Source organism: Cryptomeria japonica, chromosome 7 (assembly GCF_030272615.1).
Source record: "Cryptomeria japonica chromosome 7, Sugi_1.0, whole genome shotgun sequence".
In the NCBI taxonomy this organism is placed as follows: Eukaryota; Viridiplantae; Streptophyta; class Pinopsida; order Cupressales; family Cupressaceae; genus Cryptomeria; species Cryptomeria japonica.
The window spans coordinates 424568823-424590981 of record NC_081411.1 but is presented as its reverse complement, the minus strand read 5'-3'; the positions used below and the strand labels follow the sequence as shown (position 1 = coordinate 424590981).

At 34.6% G+C, this 22159-nt stretch overlaps 1 protein-coding gene across 1 annotated transcript; it reads right to left on the bottom strand.

The window, feature by feature from the left end:
• Positions 1–221: 221 nt before the first annotated feature.
• On the bottom strand, positions 222–21441 carry LOC131056494 (hexose carrier protein HEX6). Its single transcript, XM_057990830.2, has 4 exons — positions 21156–21441; positions 20750–21075; positions 20010–20636; positions 222–820 (listed from the first exon to the last, which is right to left on the bottom strand). Exons 1-4 carry the CDS (start codon positions 21283–21285, stop codon positions 350–352), a joined length of 1554 nt encoding a protein of 517 aa, XP_057846813.2. The 5' UTR covers positions 21286–21441; the 3' UTR covers positions 222–349.
• Between the last annotated feature and the right edge of the window lie 718 nt (positions 21442–22159).

Below are 22159 nucleotides of genomic sequence, written 5' to 3'. Positions count from 1 at the left end.
CTAAGGGAAAGGAATATTGTCAAACCTTAAATCTTTTTTTTTTATGTTGTTAATTTTGCATTAATTCTATTATATGGTACTAAAAAATGCTTCATTTTTTATTTAAATTTATAAAAATATTTAATTAAATAATCTTAATATTAAAATATATTATAGAGTATCAACTGATTGTATAATTTGTGCATCAATTAAAGATTATATTTGGTATTTCCTATCACGTGTGAAAAAACTAACAAAATGTATAATTCAAAATTGAAATTATAGATACAAGTCTTAAAATTATTAAGGATTACAATAGTCTAAACAATTTGAAAGTAATATTTGAAGAATACAAACCATGTACTCAATTCTATTGAGTATTTTCTATTTTTCTTGATCCCTCAATTTTTATTGGTATAGGCGATTCCTCATTGATAAATCTCTTCCAATACCAATGCTCTCTCCACACACTATTCATCTCTTCTATGCCTATGTTTTTGGTTTCAGGGAGAAAGAAATATACAAATAAGGTCATGAGAAATACCCATCCCGCAAAGAAAAGAAAAATTCCAAACTTGAAGTGGCAAAGCATGGCAAGAAATCCTTGTGCAACAATAAATATTAACAATAGATTCACTGTAACTGCAATACTTTGCCCAATTGACCTCACCTCTAATGAAAATATCTCACTTGGTACTAACCATCCTAATGGACCCCATGACCATGCAAATCCTACGACATATATACAAACCATCACTAATAATAAATATGCATATACTTTTGGCATGCTTCCATCGCCTGAAGAATCAAATTTAATGCCCAAAATAGTAGCAATTATTACCTACACATTCAAAAAAAATTAACATGTATAAATATTAATAACATAAATCAAATAAGAAAGGGGGGTTAGATTTGATAAATGACAATTTCCTCATAATTACATTCAATGTCAAATTGACAAGGTCACTTAATTTACTTTAAATGACAATTTTTCAAGTTAGATACATCTAATTGAATAATTTACTTTTATGATTTTATGAGAATCATATGAACAATGTTTAAAACATATGTATACTATATTATATATACTTGAAAAACATTTGTTGAAAATTTTGAGGACAAATAAATTTAATTTGATGAAGAGAATAAACTAAAAATGCACACTCTTTTATATAAATTTATATGTAATTAAACTATTGGTGGAATAACTAAAAATATTATTGGTTATATTAAGAAAATTCATGTGTTAATTGATAAAAAAATAAAATAGGTTTAAAATTATTAAAACATGATAACATAGTTTATTTTTCTAAATACTAGATAAGAAAATAAATAATAAATTTGTAAAATTGTTGGAAAATACTTATACATAGTATCTCATAATTCTTATGTTTAACTAAAATTATATGTTAACTTTTTTTGTAAATCAAAATTCTATGATACAATCAATCAATATATAATCACGAATGAAGATAGGAATGAAAAAATAATATGATATGCTTTTACAATTTTATTGAATATTAATTGAGCCATTTTACTAAATTTTGTTTGACTATGGACAATTATATTAAAAAACTAATGAATATTACAAAGTTGTTAGCATCGTCTAACTTAATCATGCATTGTGAGATTCTTTTGAAACATTCTAAAAGTATTAATGTATTTTATCAAAATTTTGAATGATTATAGACAAGTTAAAATACTATCAAATAGTATAAAATACTAAGAGTTACTTATATTTATCATGCATCTTTCAACATTATGATCATGTGTTTAACGATTTTTTGTTAGGGAGGATAAACATTCAAATATAATTAATTTTCATATATGATATGTTTGAATCACTGCATAAAAATTGAAGGGTATCTATTCTACTAAATTCTCTCAAATAAAATGTGATAGACTATAATATTAATTTTTAGTATTGCAATATAATTGACCAAGTAATATAGATAGTAATATAAGTAGGATAAGGTGTTGGAATACTACTTTTATTGGTTTAACTACCTTTACCTAGTTGTCCAAACATAAAAATTGTACTCTAACTTGCCTATGGTTATTATGACCTTGCTTCCTTTCTGGTTTTCTCTGCCCAACCTCCCCAGAGATTTTACTGATCCAACCATCTTGATAAAAATTGGAGCCTTTTGTTTTTTTTCCAAAATTTCAACATGTCTATTGTTGACAGTTCCCTTCTTCCCAAGATCAATGTTTTGGTTGAAAAGAATTTCCTAACCCCAATATCACTTAAATTAGAAACAATACATGGGATTGGGCATCAACTAATCGAGAAGAGTGAAGAATTTTGCAAGGGCAACATTATATATGTCAAGGAGGTTTTTTCAAAGCTTAAATCTATTAGGTCTAATTTCCTTATCCTCCAAAATTCACTCAAAGGTAATTTGATTATTCCTAGTAAAGAAATCTCTCTTTAGAAACCTGGTGAGCCCTACAAACTAATGGATACCCAAGGAGAGTTATCTAGAAAGGGACTAAAAGGAACAAATATTGCTCATTCCTAGTCACATGTACAAAATGCTCCCCCATTAGTGGTTGGCCTATCAAATACACAACATAATACTATAAGGCCAAAAATTATACTTGATGGGCAATAATAGGATATTATTAGACCACAAGTTGTACTCAAGAGGCATGATTTGGGGGGAAATGAATACTTTGTTCACCTTGATGAGAACATGTCTCATGCCCCTCAAGACATTACAATGGATAATGAGAAATTGGAACATACATGGGCCATAGGATCTTATCAAGTTCTATAAGAAAAAAAAGATTTGAATTCACAAGTTGATATAGAATTTGGGCTCAATGACTACTTGTAGTTGAGGACATTTCCATAACCTCTTCCAAGGAATTGTTTCACCTCCTTGAGACCCCACCCTCAAATTTAGCAAGTCGAGAAGAGTTGTCCGACTCGACTCTATGTATTTGACCCGAGGAGAAATTGATTGAGTTAGTGCAGAGTATTGTTGAGAAATATAAATTGGATCTAACAAGATATCAAGCTGATCAAGTTATGTGGGAAATTAATAAAGATTCATCCCAATTGCTCATTCCCACCTCCCTAGTTACATCTTCATCTTCATTTTCACCCTCTGGTGCACGAGCACCAAGGTCATTTTTTGGTAAATAGTGTCACAAAAGAAGTTTTGTGTTTAGAGTCTCCAAATTCATGTAATAAGGCCATTCTTGATGTCTTGAGTCAATTTGAGTTCATTTGGCAAATAATGTAAAAGTTCCAAAAAATGCAAAAAAGTTGTCAATATGGCAAAAACTGCAAAATTGCAAAAGCAAGGAAGACCAATGACCATAGGATTTGAAAAGATGTTATTGTTAGTTAGATATGGTGGGAAATTTTTAAATACATCATTTAATGGTTGAGGTAAGGGCTAGAGTCCATTGGAATGTGATTTGGAACAATAAAAACTTATTATTTCCTGCAATTTCCCACATTCTTTGTTGTTTCAAGCCCTTGTATGGCCCTGTATGGACATAAATCCACTTCCAATTCATTTTAAGTGGTAGATATTTGAATCCTTTCTTTGTTACAAGTGGTCTCATGTGATTTGGTAAAGTTTCAAGCAAGTTATTGAAGCTTTTCTGAAAACCGTTTGGAAACCCTAGTTATTGAGGGTTTGAACACATAAAATATTGTAAATCCCATTTCAATCGGTGGAAATTGAAGAGTCTTGGTGAAAATGGAAAATTGAAAGGTGTTCTAGGTCCCCACAAAGTGGCAGGAGCAGGGGAGTGAGTTTGAAGCACGTTTGGTGATGCCCTAGGTCAATTTTCTCATACATTAAGCCATTGGAATCACATAGAAGGAGGACTTTGTATAAAAATGAATTGGTGAGTGTTCCAAGTGGTGGGATTAACATTTTCAGACCCTAAGTTCTATGTCTAAGGCACAGAGATGAAGTTTGGTCATTTGGAGCTTGAGTTCCTCATAGTTGCTTTGCAAAAGTGGCCTAATTAAGCCTTGCAACAGAATTTGCAGCCAATTATTGAGCCTTGTGTTCCAAAGAAACCCTATCCAATTTTGACATATGTTGTATAAAGCTCAAATAGGTATCTAAAAATGGTTTTATGTTTCTGATATGAGTCTATACTGAAAATTATGCTCGAAAAACCCCATTTGCTGCATTTTTTAAAGCTTGTTTCAGATTACCAGTCAATTATTGAGTCATTTGTTCCAAAACAACCCCACCTCATTTCTTGATAAGTTGTTAAAATTCTAAAAGGGTATCCAAAAGTGGTCTCATATTGTGGATATGAAGTCAGGGCTAATAATTATGTCCAATTGACCCCTTCAAGAGGGCTACTAGGCTATAGGCCTAATTGTGAGAGAAGTAGGTTCATTCATGCCTCTAGGAAGTTGGTAATTATTTAGTTGGGTTGAAACAAGTTATTGATCCCCTATCTTGCATCACCCTCCCATGCTAAATCTTCTAGGAGAAGAAATCCAAAGAACCATAAAACTCGGGTGGAGAATACATCTAGCCTCCAATCCACTTTACATTAGAATTTTACCCCTAAATAGGCCTCTAAACTACAATCCTCAAAGTTTAGTTTTCCTATGAAAAGAGCTTCTATCACTAAGATAAATTTATAGTTTGAATTCTCTTTTGAGAACTTTCCTTCTCAAAACAAAATGCAAAAATACAAAGCCGGTAACTCTCCTCAGGAGCAATGAGGGTTATATCCTGGAATTTTAGGGGCTTAAATACATCTAACAAATAATGCTTAATAAAGCATCAACTAGAGTAAAAAAAAATGATATTTCTCTTATACAAGAAACTAAATTCTCTTATTCAATTGCAAAGACTTATTTTAAATCTTGGAAAGAGTGCCACTTCTTTTCTGTTTCAGCCAGAGGGGCCTTAGGTGGGTTGGCAAGAATTTGGCTTAACAACCAAGTTTTACTGGAATTGGTCTCTTCTATAGATTACCAAATGGTTTGTTTGGTCACTTGCATACTTCTAAAGATAGTGTTTTGGTTGTTCAACATATACGAGCCAACAAACATAACCCATAATTTTTTTTTTTTGGATCATATCTCTTTAGCCTCCAAGCCACTTGTTAATGAATTAAAAATATATGGGGGAGATTTCAATGTTGTCACAAATGAATAAGAAAAGGTTGGAACCATAATCCCGACCAAGAAAGTAATGGAGGACTTCAATGATTTCATCTCTCACAGCTCACTACTAGATTGTGTGCCCAAAAATGGTTCATTTACCTGGTCTAATAAAAGAAAAGACTTCCATCAAATCACTGAAAGACTTGATCATTTCATTCTATTTGAAAACTGGTTATTCCCCCTTTTGGATTTCTCCTCTGCAATCCTAACTAGTGCAGGATCAGACCATTTTCCTATCTTGTTGAATATTTTTATTAACAAAGTGTCAAGTAAGCCCTCCTTCAAATTGGGATCAATGTGGTTCAAGGACCCCTCTTTCATTTACAATCATATTTTTGTGGGAAAACTGTCTGTACATTAAAGTTTCCCGCATGTTTCAACTTGCTAAGCAATTATCTTTTCTAAAAGATAAAATAAGGATCTAGAACTAGACTTATTTCAAGAACATATTTGCTAAGAAAGTACGAATTGAGAAAGAATTATCATATATATAATGTGGTCACCAATATTGGTATGGGCTAGGCTCAATTGATGTAGAAAAGCAAATCAAGATGGATTTAGAAGAAGTTCTTTTGAAAGAATAAATGTATTAGAAGCAAAAATCTTGAGAAGTGTGGCTACAAGGAGATAAAAATACAAAATTCTTTCATGCCTTCGCAAAGTTAAGAAGACAACATAATAGGATCGAGGTTGTTCAAAACAACCTTGGTTAGATGTTAACCAATAGAAAGGACATAAAGAATAAAACTATATCATATTAGAAGAAATTTCTCTCGGCCATGTCAAACAACCTTTCGACTGTCTCCCTTGATCACATCCCTCTCCCGGTTTCAAAACCTAAAAATAAAATGCTCATGTCTAAATTCTCTATGTTTGAATTGATGGAGGAGGTTTGCTCCATGTCCCAAACAAGGCCTTGGTCCCAAATGGCTATACTACATAATTCTTTAGAAATATTGGGACATTGTGGGTCAATATGTCCTCATGGACTTATAACAAGGCTACATGAATAGTGCTATGTTAAAGGAATTAAACAACACCTTTATAGAAATCATACCCAAAAAAGATGCTTTACTGCATTGAATATTTTAGATCAATTGCATTATGTAACACCATCTACAAAATCTTCACTAAAGCTATGACAAGGAGACTAGCTTGTATAATAAATCTTATCACCTCAAAAGAATGGGGAAGCTTTGTCTCAAGGAAAGAGACTCCTGATGGAGCATTTTTTCCCACAAGTTATTACGCTCCATTACTATGGAAAGGCTATCGTCAATGGTCCTAAAATTACACATGATAAAGGCTTATGAAAAACGTTAATTGGGAGTTTTTATTGGTTGTCCTTCATTGATTTGGCTTCAATGAGAAATGGTTGAAGTGTATAAACTCATTCACCTCAAGCCCCAAATTCTCGGTATTATTAAATAGATCACCTTGTGGATTCTTCACTTCTTATAGGAGCCTATGGCAAGGTGACCCTTTTTTGTCTTTCCTTTTCATCATCATGGTTGAAGGCTTAAGTAGGGCTATTAAATTTGCAAACACTAGAAATCTATGGAAGGGGATCTCAATTCTCTTTGTCCCAGACACCTTCACACATTGCCTTTTTGTAGATGATACTCTCTTGTTTGGACAAGGAAAAATTATAGAAGCTAAGGTATTAAAGGATGTATTATCTGAGTACAAATCCCTCTCACAATAAGAAATCAATAAAGAAAAATGTAAAATCTTTCTCCTCAATGTACCTTCCCTTGTTCAACAAAGATTGGCATTTTTGGGGGATTCACTATTGGATCATTTTCATGTAAGTATCCAGGGATCCCTTTCTGCTCAGAGAAAGGTAAACACAAATTCTGAAATAAAATACTTGCATCCATCTCAAAAATAATTCTTTCATGGAAGCACAAATGGTCGACTCTGGCTAGAAAAATAACCATGATTAAATCAGTCTCCAATGCCATCCCTACATACCTCACAACTATTTTAAAACTTCCCAAAGGTTCCTTATCTAACCTCCAAAGAACTCTTCGATTGTTTATTTGGGCAAATAATTTACGCAAGAAAAAAATTCCAATAGTTGCATGGGATGAAGTCCACTTACCAAAACACAGATGTGGGTCTGGCATTATAAATTTGGACATGCAAAACCAAATGCTGGGCACCAAATATCTTTGGCAAATATATTAGAATCCAAACAATAGATGGTGTAATCTCCTTAGTTAGAAATGTCTTGACACTCTAAACAGAGAAATGATCTTCATAATTGACTTTCCACCTAACGGCTCTAAAATCTTCAATTTTTTGTCCTCTTGCAAAATAATAATTTTGCCTCACATCTCATGGTTATTACACAATGGGGAGAAGGCTAGATTCTGGGAGGACTCGTGGAATAGGCATGTGCCTCTTAGAAAAGTTAGATACTGGGCATCTCTTGATGTTTCCCTTAAAGAAATTGGGGCATTCATATTCAAAGACTATTTACAAATTGATTTCTTTATCCATCCTCCTCACATGACTTGGAGATCTGTTGATCCTCTACCTTTCTCCAATAAGTTGAAATCGACATTTCAGACATAATTGAACAACATAGATGTGTTTTTTCCAATCAAGAGGATGAAATTATTTGGTTAAAAATAAAATTAAGAAAATATAATGTGAAAGATGGTTATAACCTTTTGGTCAATAATTATAGGCCTATCTCTTGGGCAATGAACTTGTGTTGGGGGGTATCTTTTCTCCTGACAACTGGGTCCTTTGTGTAGCTAGTCATTAAATATAGAATATTAAGTAGCATGACATTGGATAGACTAGGGATCGCTTTTGTCTTCCCTTGTGTCTTTTGCAAGCATTTCATAGAAGATACAAACCACCTTCTCCTCTAATGACCATTTGCCCAAGAATGTTGGTGTCGACTTCAATAAAAACTAAATTGGTTCTTCCCTTTTCTTCAAACTTTGATTGGCCAATTTCAAGGATGGTATTCACGTCACAAATATTTTATATTTTTTTGCATTTGGGAAGTGACACCATCTATCTTAATATGGAATATATGGCTAGAAAGAAACAATAGGATCTTTCGAAGGGAAAAACTACCACTTTCACAAGTTATCTTCTTGATAGAGAAAGGCATTTTAGAGGTTGTTAGGAGTTATCTCTCTAGGCATATAAATAATTTTGCCAATTTCACTTCATGGGATGATCAGATCATTAATTATTGGCCTCTCCTCAAGCCCATCCCACTCCAAGGGTTTGTCCGCTCTTCTCCTAAAAAATCTCTAAGATAGGATGCTATATGGGTGCCACCTCCACATGGTGTATGGAAAATTAATTTGGATAGAGCCTCTTAAGGAAAATCAAGCATATTTTGAATTGGAGTAGTTATTCACAACTCAAAAGGAAATATAGTTAAAGTTGCATGCAACATCGTTTCATAAGGATCAAATAACAAAGCAAAATTCAAGGATCTCAGTCTTGGTCTGGATTTGGCCTTGGGCCTTGGCCTCAAACACATCCAAATAGAAGGAGATTTGATTCTTTCTTTCAACATCGTTACTAACAAATCCACTCCAAATTGTAAGTTACACTACCTACTGGATAAGATTCTAATGCAATTACAAAATTTTGATTATTTTGTAATTATGCACTACTTCAGAGAGGCCAATGTTTGTGTAGATTCTCTAGCCAATTTTGCTATAAACAATGGTGTCGTCCTTAAAAAAAAAAAAAATTAGATTTTCTAATATTCTCAAAACCGCCTAATGGAGCTATCAATTGACAAGAGTACCACCTTTTATGGGCTCTCAAGATACTCGCCAATGTTGTCTTATTGGGGCTATTGGGTTGATGAGATGGTGACCTATGTGGCATCTACTCTCTACTCTAGACTCATTGACCTAACCATAGATATTGTAGACACCAAAAATTAAACCTTCTTCTAGTCACGAATTCTCTTCAATAACTTAATTGCCTTACTCACAATTCCCCTTTCTTCTAAATTATTTATCTTTAATTTATTAATTAATTTGCAATTAATTAATTATATTTTACCATATTTCTCTATCCCTTTTATAATTAAATACTTTTAATTGTTTCATTATCTAATTTTAGTCTTCTATAGTTGAATAAGTTCTCTAGGTTATCCTTCTATTCCCCATTTCCCTTTTCAATCGGGTATATAGATTAAATGTTCATTTACTTTTACCCACTTGTTGATGAAATTAAATAATTTTATTATTTAATTCTCCCTTTTTCCTCCACCTCTCCACCCTCTTACAATCTCTACACTTGTCCTTCTTCATTTTCCGGCCTTGCCACTTGCCTTTGGATTCCTTCCAAGCATCTTCCCACTCTATCCTTATCTTGGGTAAAATTTCTCTTACACAATCTCAATCGTCCATCTCATGTGGGATGAATTCAAACTCAACCATTGATATGTTGATCTCCCAATCTATAAATTTGAATCTTTCTTCCATTCTCTCTTTAATCACTACTCTTGAGATTTATTTTTATCTAATTGTTTGTGCTTGTAAATTTATGTGGACTATTATCATTGCAATTTGGAAAGAGACTCAAGAACTATGGAAAGATTAATAGAGTATTTATTTAATGGTGGTTTGTTTTGATTTGTTTTATCTTCATCATGCACTCTCATCTTCATGTTGTTCATAGGGTAGTTTGATTTTAGCATAGATTGGAGGAATTGGTGGTTTTCCTTTGATGATTTATGCATGTGGAATTTTAGTCTATACATTTTTTTGGTGAACTCGACATGAATCTAATGTTTATGGTAGCAAATCTTACACATTTTCTTGTGGTTTTCTTTCAAACCCGTGTTGTTCTTTTATTCATAAAAAATTTACATGTAGAATTTCATAAAATGGTTTCATGGGGCTTTTAGGTCTCGCTTTTAGCTTTCAAAATCATTTTACAGTTTTAAAGTTTGTTGAGAATTGATAGATTTATCATCATTTTACTATTGCAAATGTAATTGCTCCATCAAATTGTAAATTTTCTTTCAAACCTGTGTTGTTCTTCCATTTATAGAAAATTTTACATGAGGAGTTTTGGGAAATGGTTTCATGGATTTTTTAAATCTCACTTCTAGCTTTCCAAATTATTTTAAGGTTTGGAATTTCGTTTAGAATTGAGAAATTTATTGCTATTTTACTATCACATCTATGATTGTTGCATCAAAGGGTATGCAAGCATTTGATCTATGTTTTCTTGGCTCCTAACAAGTTTTTGTAGCTCTTATTTCTCTTGACAAATACCCCCTCTCAAACTATTAACAGTCTTATTGCTAAACTAAAGCATGGAAAGGGGGGTTCTTTTTGAAACTTCTAATGTATGGTCTTGAAGGATTTATATTGTCCTTACAATTTTGCTTCCTTCATAGATTAGAAAACATTTCAATTTGGTGCACTAAATTGAACTCATTTTTTTGTGGCTTGCACACTTGTGCTTCTATTTAGGGTGGATCCATAGTTATGCACATATCCTCTCCCCTTGCCTTCGTGGATATGGGGTGCATGAGAAATGCATAATGATGGCTTGCTCTTCTTTTTAGGTAGGCTTCCTTGGGGATTTCATCACCCCTTGGCTTGATCTCGAGTGGTATTTTGTTCAGGCCACTATATAAAAGGGTAAGAGCGAAAGATGTAGCCCATCTTGTGATCATATGTTGATGGGCGTCAACTGGAATGGGAATGTAAGGGCCTTGCCAAATTGACATAGTGACTTAAATGTCTCAATTGTTGAATGGGTATGCGCCAGTTTCCCCAAATATTGACTAAGAACCCTTGTTATTAGAGGCCAACCTTATGCTTGATATTTCATGAAATACATATCATACCCCATAGATACTCTCCATGTACCTCCCATAGTAAAACAAAAATTACCCGATTCGTAAGATCTCAAGATCTTTGGGGTAAGAGGAAATGTGTGCAAGTATTTGCTGAGCATATGTTATCGGGCCCATGCCACCAAACTTTTATTTGCATGCTATGGATAGGCATTTTATTGTAGCAATAGCTCTATCAATTAGTATCATTTGTCCCCTTGATTAAGAAAAGTGCTTTCTTATGAGTGTCTATTAAATTTGATGTGGTATACTACTAGAGTCAGTTGAATCTATGGATTCATTTGGCCCCTCTTGTGAACTCTAGATCCTAGAGTTATATTGGTCCAAGTCAAACAACCTATCTGTCTTTTATTCTTGTCAAGTATTCGCTTGCTTAAGAAACAACTCATTTCAAACACTCCAAGACTTTGTTGGGACTTATTTGAGACAAGTAGGATTGCGCCTTTCATTTCCTTATATTTACCTTGCATCTTTATAATCAGTCATAATTCCCTTGTATCTAGACCATTTTTTAAAATCAAAACCTTGGGTTAATCATTCATTGTCAAAAACCTTGAGTTATTTTCATCATCAATTTGGCCTTCATCTTGGGTCATTGTACCTGTATCATCCTATTTGTTGGGCTTGCACTCATCAATCTAGTGTAAGTTTGACTAAGAAATCATCATCAAGCTTCATTGTCCAAGGTCTAGACATTCATTTGATGATCCTAGGTTGCCTTTTCTTTTGCATGTTCTTAACCTAAAATAATCATCAAGCTTCATTATCCAAGGTCTAGACATTCATTTGATGATCCTAGGTTGCCTTTCCTTTTGCATGTTCTTAACCTAAAATATCCCAAAAAGATTTGACAAATCTCCCCCCAAAAATAAATTATAACATTTCAAAAATCCAAAAACATAGTCTTTAGATTTCATATAGCTTGCATCTCATAATTGGGACCTTTGACTCTCTTTTATGCCTCTCATCATTAGGTCTCAAAGCAAGAGAAACAAAATTGGACAACAAACCCATAGAAAACCTTCTCCAAACATCAACACGATCATACACTAACCTTAGAGAACCAATCAAATCTTTCCTAATAAAATTGATCCAGTCAAATATCATTGCATTGCTTGAAATTGTTCACTATGAACCTCATATCAAACCAACATGGTGCTAAGATACAAAATTTTATGAATACGATAGGACCAAAGGACATAAAACTCTTGACTATATAAAATTGAAAAACCTCATTCAGGACCTTATTGATCAAGGTGGCATTAGTATTAAAGAGCATCTAAATCATTCAACTAATAAGAAAGACACCATTTCCAAGCATGATCAAAATCATATACCTATGTCTAGAAATGGCTCATTCCAAAATCCCTTTCTTCATACCAATCCCCTCTATGATTCAAAAATTCTAGATCCAATACCATCATACACTCAAGTCAAACCCACTCTAGATAGTCTTATTCAAATTCCATTCATGTCATGTCAAAATGTTGAATCCATTCAAAAATCCCTCATATATTTCCAAAAGCATACCCCACTATTGGAATTAGATCTATGCCCTAGAGAAATAAGTTCTAAAATGAATCAAGGTTAAGATCCCAAAGCTTTCCCATTCTATCCAATTGTTGACCAAGATTCCATCTTTCTAGAACCTCGTGATGATTCCACCATCCCTTTTCATTCCATCCAAGATGAACCCCTTCCATCTCAAGAGAAAAGTATCCCTCCAAATTTCATTCATAATCAACTTCCTAAGCAAGATCATGGTATCCCTTCTATCCAATCTAATGACCCCATTTAGAATCAAGAGCAAAGTACCCTTTCCACTCCATCTAATGACCCTCTTTTATCTCAAGATCAAAGTATCCCTTCATCTCCATGTCCTAATCCTCCATATCTATCTCAAGATCCCAACATCCTTCCTAATTCCCCTCATGATCATAATCCTCCTCAAGATCCCATCACCTCTACCCAAGCTATTCATGAACACCCTACTTATCAAATTGGTGGACTCCACTTTTATTCAATCCAGTTTCCTCTATGAGATTTTCATTCCTTCCATACTATATCCCCCTCAAAATGGATTCACATCTTGTTTGAAAAGTAATCAGTATCCCATTGGTAAAAAGATATTTCAAAGCATGCATTATCATGGAAAAGGGTTAGGCATCTGTGAAGGAGGTATATTAGAAACCCTTCAGATCAAAGGAAATCCCAATTATTATGGCCTTGACAACATAGATCACTCTCAAGACATTGGTATCCCTACTAAATCCCACATCCCTCCATTTAAGCCAAAAAATACACATTACCCATCCTAAAAATTAAATCCTTCATCCCTTCCATCCATCTTGGGTCCTTATATCTCTCCATCCACTATACATATCACCTAGATATCTTTCAATCCACTTACCCTATCATATATCAAGATCAACAAAGTCACACATCTTTGAGAGCCTTCCAACCCTCTACTCCCATCAATCCATCCAAAATACCTCCACATCACTCCTATCCATACATGAACCCCATTCCTCTCGAAAGAAATTTGGATGCCAAGCACAAAATATGTGAGTATAAAAATCCACATACATTCAAGGATCAACATGTCCCATCTAAACAACATGCAAAAATAATTAAAGATATGATCCAAAAGAAAAGAAAAAAATCCAAAAGGCCACAAAGGCCCATAAAGCAAAAAGAAAAATTCAAAGGGCCACAAAGGCCCATCAAGAAAAAAGAAAATTAAAAAACCATGTGGATTCTCAAATTTCTCATAGAAGCATTGCATCCCAAAGAAAAAACAAAGTTGGCATCCAAAATTGCTATTCCAAAAGTTTCTTTCATTCACAAATCCACTATCTTAAATCCTCCATCTCCTCCTCCATCCATCTCGAGTCCTTATGTTCCAAACAACACTTAAAAATCCAAAATCCACTTTTTCTCCATCACTCCACCACACCTCAAAGTGTGTGCCAATGTTGATCTTGCTGAAATTTCCATCCACTCATACACAATTCTTCCAACACCCAATCAATTATTGAACACCTATTCTCCAACCTTCCATACAGGTCTCATCTAATTCTTTTCATAAATTTGTCCCCCTTTACATCTCCTCATCCATCTCATCTCCCTACTAATGTCTTTGAGCATACCTTCAATATCCATGGCATATTTTAGCACATATTCCAGGAATGATATGCAAGGGACTTGATGCTTGAGTCCTTCTTCCATCTCCTATCCTCCATCCATTATCTTCCAAATCCACTTATTCATATCCATATCTATATTCCTCTCCATCCAAAGTATTCCCAAAATAATCACAAAAGAATAAGAAAAGAAAAGTAAAGAGAAATAATTTGTCCTCTAGTGAAAACCATTTCGATGGCACCTTGGGCAAGTACTATGATGACAACCTAGCAAAAAAACATCACGAGTAATCCATAATCCTCTTACATTCTACACTTGGGGGAAAGCTCCATCCATGTTTTCCTACCTATAGTATCTGTCATTATCCCTCATCCCCTATCCATCATCCTAACTACATCCATCTTCCCTTTTTCACCTTTGATCTTGGCATGTCTAATATCCTCAAAAACATCATGTATCCTATCTCCTTCACCTTATCCACACCCTTCAATCCATATCCCTTATCTTGTTCATTTCTTCCTTCCATCATCCATTACCACCTTGATCTTGATTATCCTACTCACATCATTTCTCCATCCTATCTAAATCATTCTCTTGATCGTGATCAAAACATAGGGGCATATGCTTTTGAAACGCGTTATCTCATTACCAACTAGTCCTTGAAAATCAAATCAACTATGATTCCATAATAAGCTACCTTCAGCCTTTTTGCTATCCATTTCCATCCACCAGTTCCTTCATCCATTCATAATATTCCATGCCTTACTAGACACTGGGGGAAAACAAATACATCTTTCTTGAGAATAAATCTTGATATCTTAAAAATCCTAAAAAATAAAAAAATATTCTAAAAAAATCCAAAAAATTCTAAAAATTAAAAAAATACACAAAAATATTTCAATCCATGTTATCATTTCACCATGCAATCAAACATCATCATAATACTTATCTACATATCATAGTAAATCTACAATTGCATCATCTGTGTCATCATTATCACACTTTGCTATAAATTGTCTCTTTGATACAATAGTGACATTCAAGCTAAAACAAGCATCACATTAAAACATCTTTATTCAAGACACACTGTTAGATTATCTTATAGATTAAACCAATCAATTGCCTCGTCAACTTTATCTAGATCTTAATCACACTATTAGACTTTATAGACATATAGATCCTAGAACAAATATCATATCAATCAAACAATCAACATCTTATCCAAATATCAATGTATCTAGCTCTATGTTATTTGAAGCAAATATCTAAAGTGTGCATCTTTTGGCAAGACGATCTAAATGGCTATTGACTTGTTTGGTTAGTGGGTATTTTCTTTGTATGATCTTTTTCATGTTAAGTTCTTATGCTACTCAAGGATATCCTTGTGATTAGAAAGCGAGGATGGAACTTGGCATGGGTTTTCATATGTTGTGTTTGAGGGATGTTTTTGTTGAAGTTTTGAGGCAAGTTCTCTTGGTGTTTGTATTGGCACATTTCATTTAGCATGGTCTTATATCCTTTGTAGATCAAAAGTCACCTAACACTTTTTTGCATGTGGATCATGTTTTATGTCTGTCACACATACCTTGACCATAAACACTAACACCTCAGGATAAATGTAATCATTCCTTGCATGTAATGTGTCTGTCTATTTAAATTGATATCATCTTCACCTTGGTCTTTCCATGTACCTTGGTGTATATATATGATCTATTTTTAAAAATCCAAGAAACGCCCAATGAGAAAAATAAGCACTTTTATAGAGAAAGCTCACAATCCTCATGTTCCCTATGTGCCCATCTCTTTTGCATCTATCAATCCATTCTCTCTTTTCTTCTAATCCATTCTTCCAGATCCTATATAATTTATCCATTTTCCCCAACCAACCTAACTTTCTTCTATTCTTACTAACTTTTCTTCAACCTGCTCATATTTCCTATCATATATCTTGTGTCTTGTACATGATATGTCTTTCCTAAAACTAGATGTTTCTATCTATCCTTTGTCTTATACAAGATGTGTCTTTCTTGAAACCAAACATTTTCATCTATCATTTATCTTATACAGGATGTGTCCTTCTTAAAACCATACTTCATCTATCATTTGTCTTATACATGATGTGTCTTTCCTGAAATCAAATGATCATCTATCACTTGTCTTATACATGATGTGTCCTTCCTCAAACCAGAAATTTTCATCTATCATTTGTCTTATACATGATGTGTCTTTCCTGAAACTAGATGATCATCTATCATTTGTCTTATATAGGATGTGTATTTCCTAAAACCAAACGATCATCTATATTTTGTCTTATACGTGATGTGTCTTTTCTAAAACCAAAATTGATCTTTATCAATCAATCCAATCAACCCAATCAATCCAATCAATCAATTAATCAAATCAATCAAATCAATCAACAAATCACTCCAACCATCTCTTCTATCTAATTAATCTCATTTTCCTAATCAAACCCATGCTTTCCATCAAGCTAAGAATTCTTCTATTTTTCATATAACATTCCTTTCTTTTGAGAGATTAACCTCTAATTTTATTTTTCAGCCAATCTCTTGAGGGGGCATCATACCTCCTCATCTTGGTCCTTTGGAGGATATTGGGGCATTCCTTGGAATCTTTTCTTCTTTTTTGAGACAACACTTAAAATCAAATCGTCTCAAAGAGGGGCAAAATGTAGACACCAAAAACTAACCCTTCTTCTAGTCACCAATTCTCTTCATTGATTTGATTACCTTACTAACATTTCCTCTTTCTTCTAATGTTAATTAAATAATTTTATCATTTGATTAATTGATCATTTTCCTTTAATTAATTAGCTAAATCTTACCATATTCCTCTATCCCTTTTATAATTAGATAATTTTAATTATTTAATTATCTAATTTTATTCTTCTATAATTGAATAAGTTCTTCATATTATCCTTCTATTCCCCCTTTTCCCTTTTCAATCAGGTAAATAGATTAAATGTTTATTTACTTTTACCTGCTTGCTCATGAAATAAAATCATTTTATTATTTAATTCTCCCTTTTTCCTCCACCTCTCCACTATCTTATAGTCTCTGCCCCTTCTCCTCATCCTTCTTCCAGCCTTGTCACTTGCCTTTGGATTCCTTCTAAGCATCTTCCCACTCTCTCTCTATCTTGAGTAAAATTTCTCCTACGCGATCTCAACCGTCCAATCAATCCCTTTTGGGATGGATTCAAACTCAACCTTTGATTTGTTTGTCTCTTAATCTATAAATTTGAATCTTTGCTTCCTTTTTTTCTTTAACCAGTACTCTTGAGCTCTCTTTTTATCTAATTGTTGTGCTAGCAGATTTATTATCATTTCAATTTGGAAAGAGACTCAAGAACTATGGATAGATTAGAGGAGTATAAATGTTTTATGGTACTTTGTTTTGATTTATTTTATTTCATTATGCACTCTCATCTTCATGTTCTTCATCTAGGATAGGTTGATTTTAGCATAGATTGGAGGAATTGGTGGTTTTCCTTTGCATGTGGAATTTCAGGCTATACAGATATCACTCGTGTACTAAAGTTTGCGGGAGTTTAAACGTGATCACTAATAATTTAATAAGGTAAGTTTGGTGACTTGGAATCTCAAAAGCCACCTCGTTCACTGATAAGAGCCCATTGGCATTGGCAAATCCATTACAATGTCCAACTAATGACTTCAAACCCATGTATTTGCATACTGTTCACCTAATTGGTCTCTTAATCACATAACAATTCAATGCTGGATTGAGCGCAATCCATGTACCCCGTGGCATCGTTTAAGGATCCAACTTATTTTGATGATTAAGCCAGGTGCCCGTACATGTTACTTAGCAGGATCATTTACTTGATCAAGCATCAGCCTGTCCTTCGCAAAACTTGCAGATGTTTTGATGACAATTTCATGTGAATTTGGTGGGGTTAAAGAGAATTGCTGAGGAAAATCAAACACAATATCCCGCTCACGTGTTCTCATATCTGGCGATAGATTTGATGGGACATTCCCCTCTCCTGAGGACAAGATTTTTGTACCTCTCCTGGCTTCATTCCACACTTGGCAATCGTAATAACATCGTAGCCTGTGATTTTCCCATCTTGCGCTTTCATGATTTTGGTATTCTTGCCACCCTGGTTGCAAGTGCCATCTTCTCCATTTCCCTATTTAGCTCATTTATGCCCCAATTTTTTCCTACCAACCTACATTGAACTCTTTTCCATCGACCCGTCTGTTATCATGGAGACCAAGGCTCTTAACACCAGAATCGTAGTGCTCCACATAAAAAAATGAATACCTTGAATCTTGGAGCATTGATTCAAAACTCTTGGGCTTGCTTTTTGTTTTCAACTGTAGCAGGGTCGAAAGTACCATCCGGTTGGTCGTTGGGGACGACATTATCTAGTTTTCTTCCCCAACTTCTCTTTCTTTTGCAAATAACCTCTTGCTTTCGAACTTGATTCAACCCTATGCACCTGTCTATCAATTGACGGTTGAATGTGTCAAAGACTCCCTCATTCTAGGTACGACTTTTCATAATGCAGTCTAGGGTTACAATCTTCACTCTGACAAAGTTGATGTAGGTGGACTCTTCAAGCACTCTAATCTAAAGAAGAAAACGGGCTTCCTTGCATTTTATATCACCTTCAAAAGAGCCCTATTCGAACAAGGTGAAAGGGTGTTGCTAAAGGATCTAAGAGCTCACAAAATAGAACTGGGCAATGTATTCTATGACAAATGCATTCATATTTGTGGAGCCTTCATTCTCCTCTTCAACCACAAAGTCCATTCATCTTGCCTATGTTAATGTGCAACCACAATGGAAATTGAAGAAGGTGCCTTAGGTGTCTAGGGTCGATTCTAGAAATAAGAACTTCAGTTTGATTTTTTGGGATCTCTATAGCTCGACCCTTAAGATGTATATTAGAATTTTGTTTTGGGTTTTAATCTATTTTGTTCAATGTCTGTAATTATCTATGATATTCTTATACGTTGTAAATTACTGCCTATATCATCATGAAAATATATTGTACATAATTGTAATTGGTTTTTCTACAATACAAGTATAGGCTCGTGCATGTGTAGTTGTAATTGGTTTTTCTACTATACAAGTATAGGCTCATACATATAGATAGACACATACATAGTAATACTATTTTTTACTAATCATAAATCTCACTATAAAATACAATAAAAACTTTATTTGATTAAAAAAAGAAAAATGATAAAGATTAAGAGTAAAATGATTTAATAATGAAATATATTTTTTTTGTGAATAAAGAAGACTATTAGGGGAAGCATACTAGCAATCGTTATAGCTAACTTCGCACCCCCACGGATCCTAAACGATACATCTCGATGATTTTTTTTTTTTTTTTCCATATGGGGCTTAACTGCTTATAGCTATTGTTTTGGCTTTTGGATAATAATGACGTGCATTTTGGGATCTGTTATGTGTACAAAGATCAAAAGTGCTCATTTCGAAGTGTTGCCTAATACCTACTTAAAGATGCCCCAATAATCATGCACTACAACCACCTCAAAAATAGCCAATACTTACATGCACATGTGCCCTCTATAGTCGTGCTCTATGAATACTAATAAAGTTGTGCAATTCCATTAAAAATAAAAATAATTGAACTATTGAAAATAAAATTTGTGATTATTGATATATGTGAAATTTATTAATAAATTATCATTTTTTATTTCTTTAAAATTACTAATTAAAGATTGGAGAACAAGGAGTGAACATAATTGAAACATGAACCAGTTAGTCCTATTTACCTATTTATTTTTTAATATGAAGATGAGATCTAAAATCCAGGTAAACCATTTACAAGTTGGGTAGAGTGAAGTACCTGGGCAACAAGCATCTGTACTCCCCCTTGCAGAAACAGGAATCGACGTCCATATCTGTCGACAGCAAACATGCCGAGCACCGTAGCCGTCGTGCCAATCACTCCTGTGATAACAGCAGACATGAGAGACGCATTGGTCTCGAACCCAATTGTGCGAAACAACACCGGAAGATAGAAAGCAATGGCATTGATGCCTGTCAGTTGTTGGAACAGGGGAATCACCACTGCCATCGCAAGCTGTGGCCTGTATTTTCTCTGCATCATATTCCGCAAGGGATGCTTCACCGTTTCTGATATTTTCTTTGCTTCCATCATGTCACTCAGCTCCTCCTCAACATCAACAGTGCCGCGAATCCTCTGCAACATAGATCTGGCCTTTTCAGGGCCTTCTCTTTCCATCAAACTGTTGGGTGTCTCTGGAAGCCATAAACTTCCCAAGCTCAGTATTATAGCGGGGATGACCGCTAGACCAAGAGAGAGACGCCATCCCCAATTGTGGATTTTAGCAGTTCCATAGTTTGTAATATTGGCAGACAGGACACCAATGGCAACGAACATTTGGAACCCTGAATTCAGTGCCCCTCTCATTTGCTTCGGTGCCATCTCTGACAGATACAGAGGAACTGCCTACAATCTCAATCATAAATTTTATCACTGTGCTGAATTCAAGATACTAGATTGCAACTGCATAATAACTAAAAGATAAAATCTTGTGATTGTAATTGGGGGAAAAGACATACTTGATCGGCAAAACCAATGCCAATGCCCAGCATGATTCGCCCCAATATCAACATACCCACATTAAGAGCAGCACCATTGAGAACAGCGCCTACCAAAACGCTCAGACCGCCCACCAATATGGAGGGCTTTCGTCCATAGGTCCTCGTAACAGAGGAGGCCACCATGCAAGCAAATAATCCTGCTATATACAGCGATGACGTGAAGGTGGTCAAAATCTGGCTGTCGAATTTGCAGTAAGCGTTAGTGTGGGCCTCTTTTTGGTGCATCTTTTTGTAAGTAGCAGGGAAGAATTTTATGAGGAAGGGATCCATGGACGTCACTCCTCCTACAAAGTTCAAATATAAATTTGTTATCCATCAAAGATCTTACTTTTATTCAATTCAATTCAGGAAAAAACTGAAAAACCTGAGATTCCATTGTCATAGCCGAAGACAAGCCCCCCTGTTGCCGCTACGATGCACACCCCCACTACAAAAGGAGTCGTTCGCCCTTTGTATTCCTTCTTAACGCCAGGGCTGCTTCTCCCTTCCTCCATGCTTTTGCTTCAAAATGCTCAGCGCTGAATGCCTTTGGCTTTCAGCTCATAGTCTCAAAACGCCCTCTGGATTCTTGTATATATAGACTCTATGCTCACATAGAAAACAAAGGCAAATAGCTGGGAGTTTCAATGATTGAGGTAATCTCTACAGTCCTCTGGCGGGTGAAAATTTCAATGACTGGGCATTATGGCCAATTTTGCAGTCAAGTCAATCAATATCAAGATGGGCAACTGCAATTCAAATTCTTGCTTCCATTCAACTATCACCGAAAGCAATTAGTACACGAAATTCAATTGAATTCAATTGAGAACAAACTGAGATTACTTATCTCACCCAAGACAAAGCCCCCCCACAAAGGGAGTTATTACCCATCTGTACTTCTCAATACTAGGTAGGGCCATCGCTGTCTCTATTTCTGCCAGTCTCCATCTTGCTTCAAAATGCTCAGAATAGATTGCCTTTAGATTTCATCTCTCAATCTCACAACGCCCGGTCTATAAGGTGCGCGCGCACATATGCCTATATAGAGTCCACATAAAAAAAATAGAGGCAGGTATGTGTAACCCTCTTGTGGGTCATTGGGGGCATTACGGCCAAATTAGACGTCAAGATGCGCAACTGCAATTCAAAGTCTTGCTTCCATGCAATCAATCGCTGAAAGCAATTCATAGACGAGGCTTCTCAGTTAGTTTTTATCTGGTTTAGTTTTGTGGTTATTTTGTGAGATAGATGTCATAATTTGAGTGAAATTGGATTCATTTTTTTGATATTTCTTTCTATACAAATGTCTGACACGTCCTTCTCTTATTTATGAGACTTACAATTCTTCACATAATCTAACATTCACCCTCTAACATTCACCTTCTATAC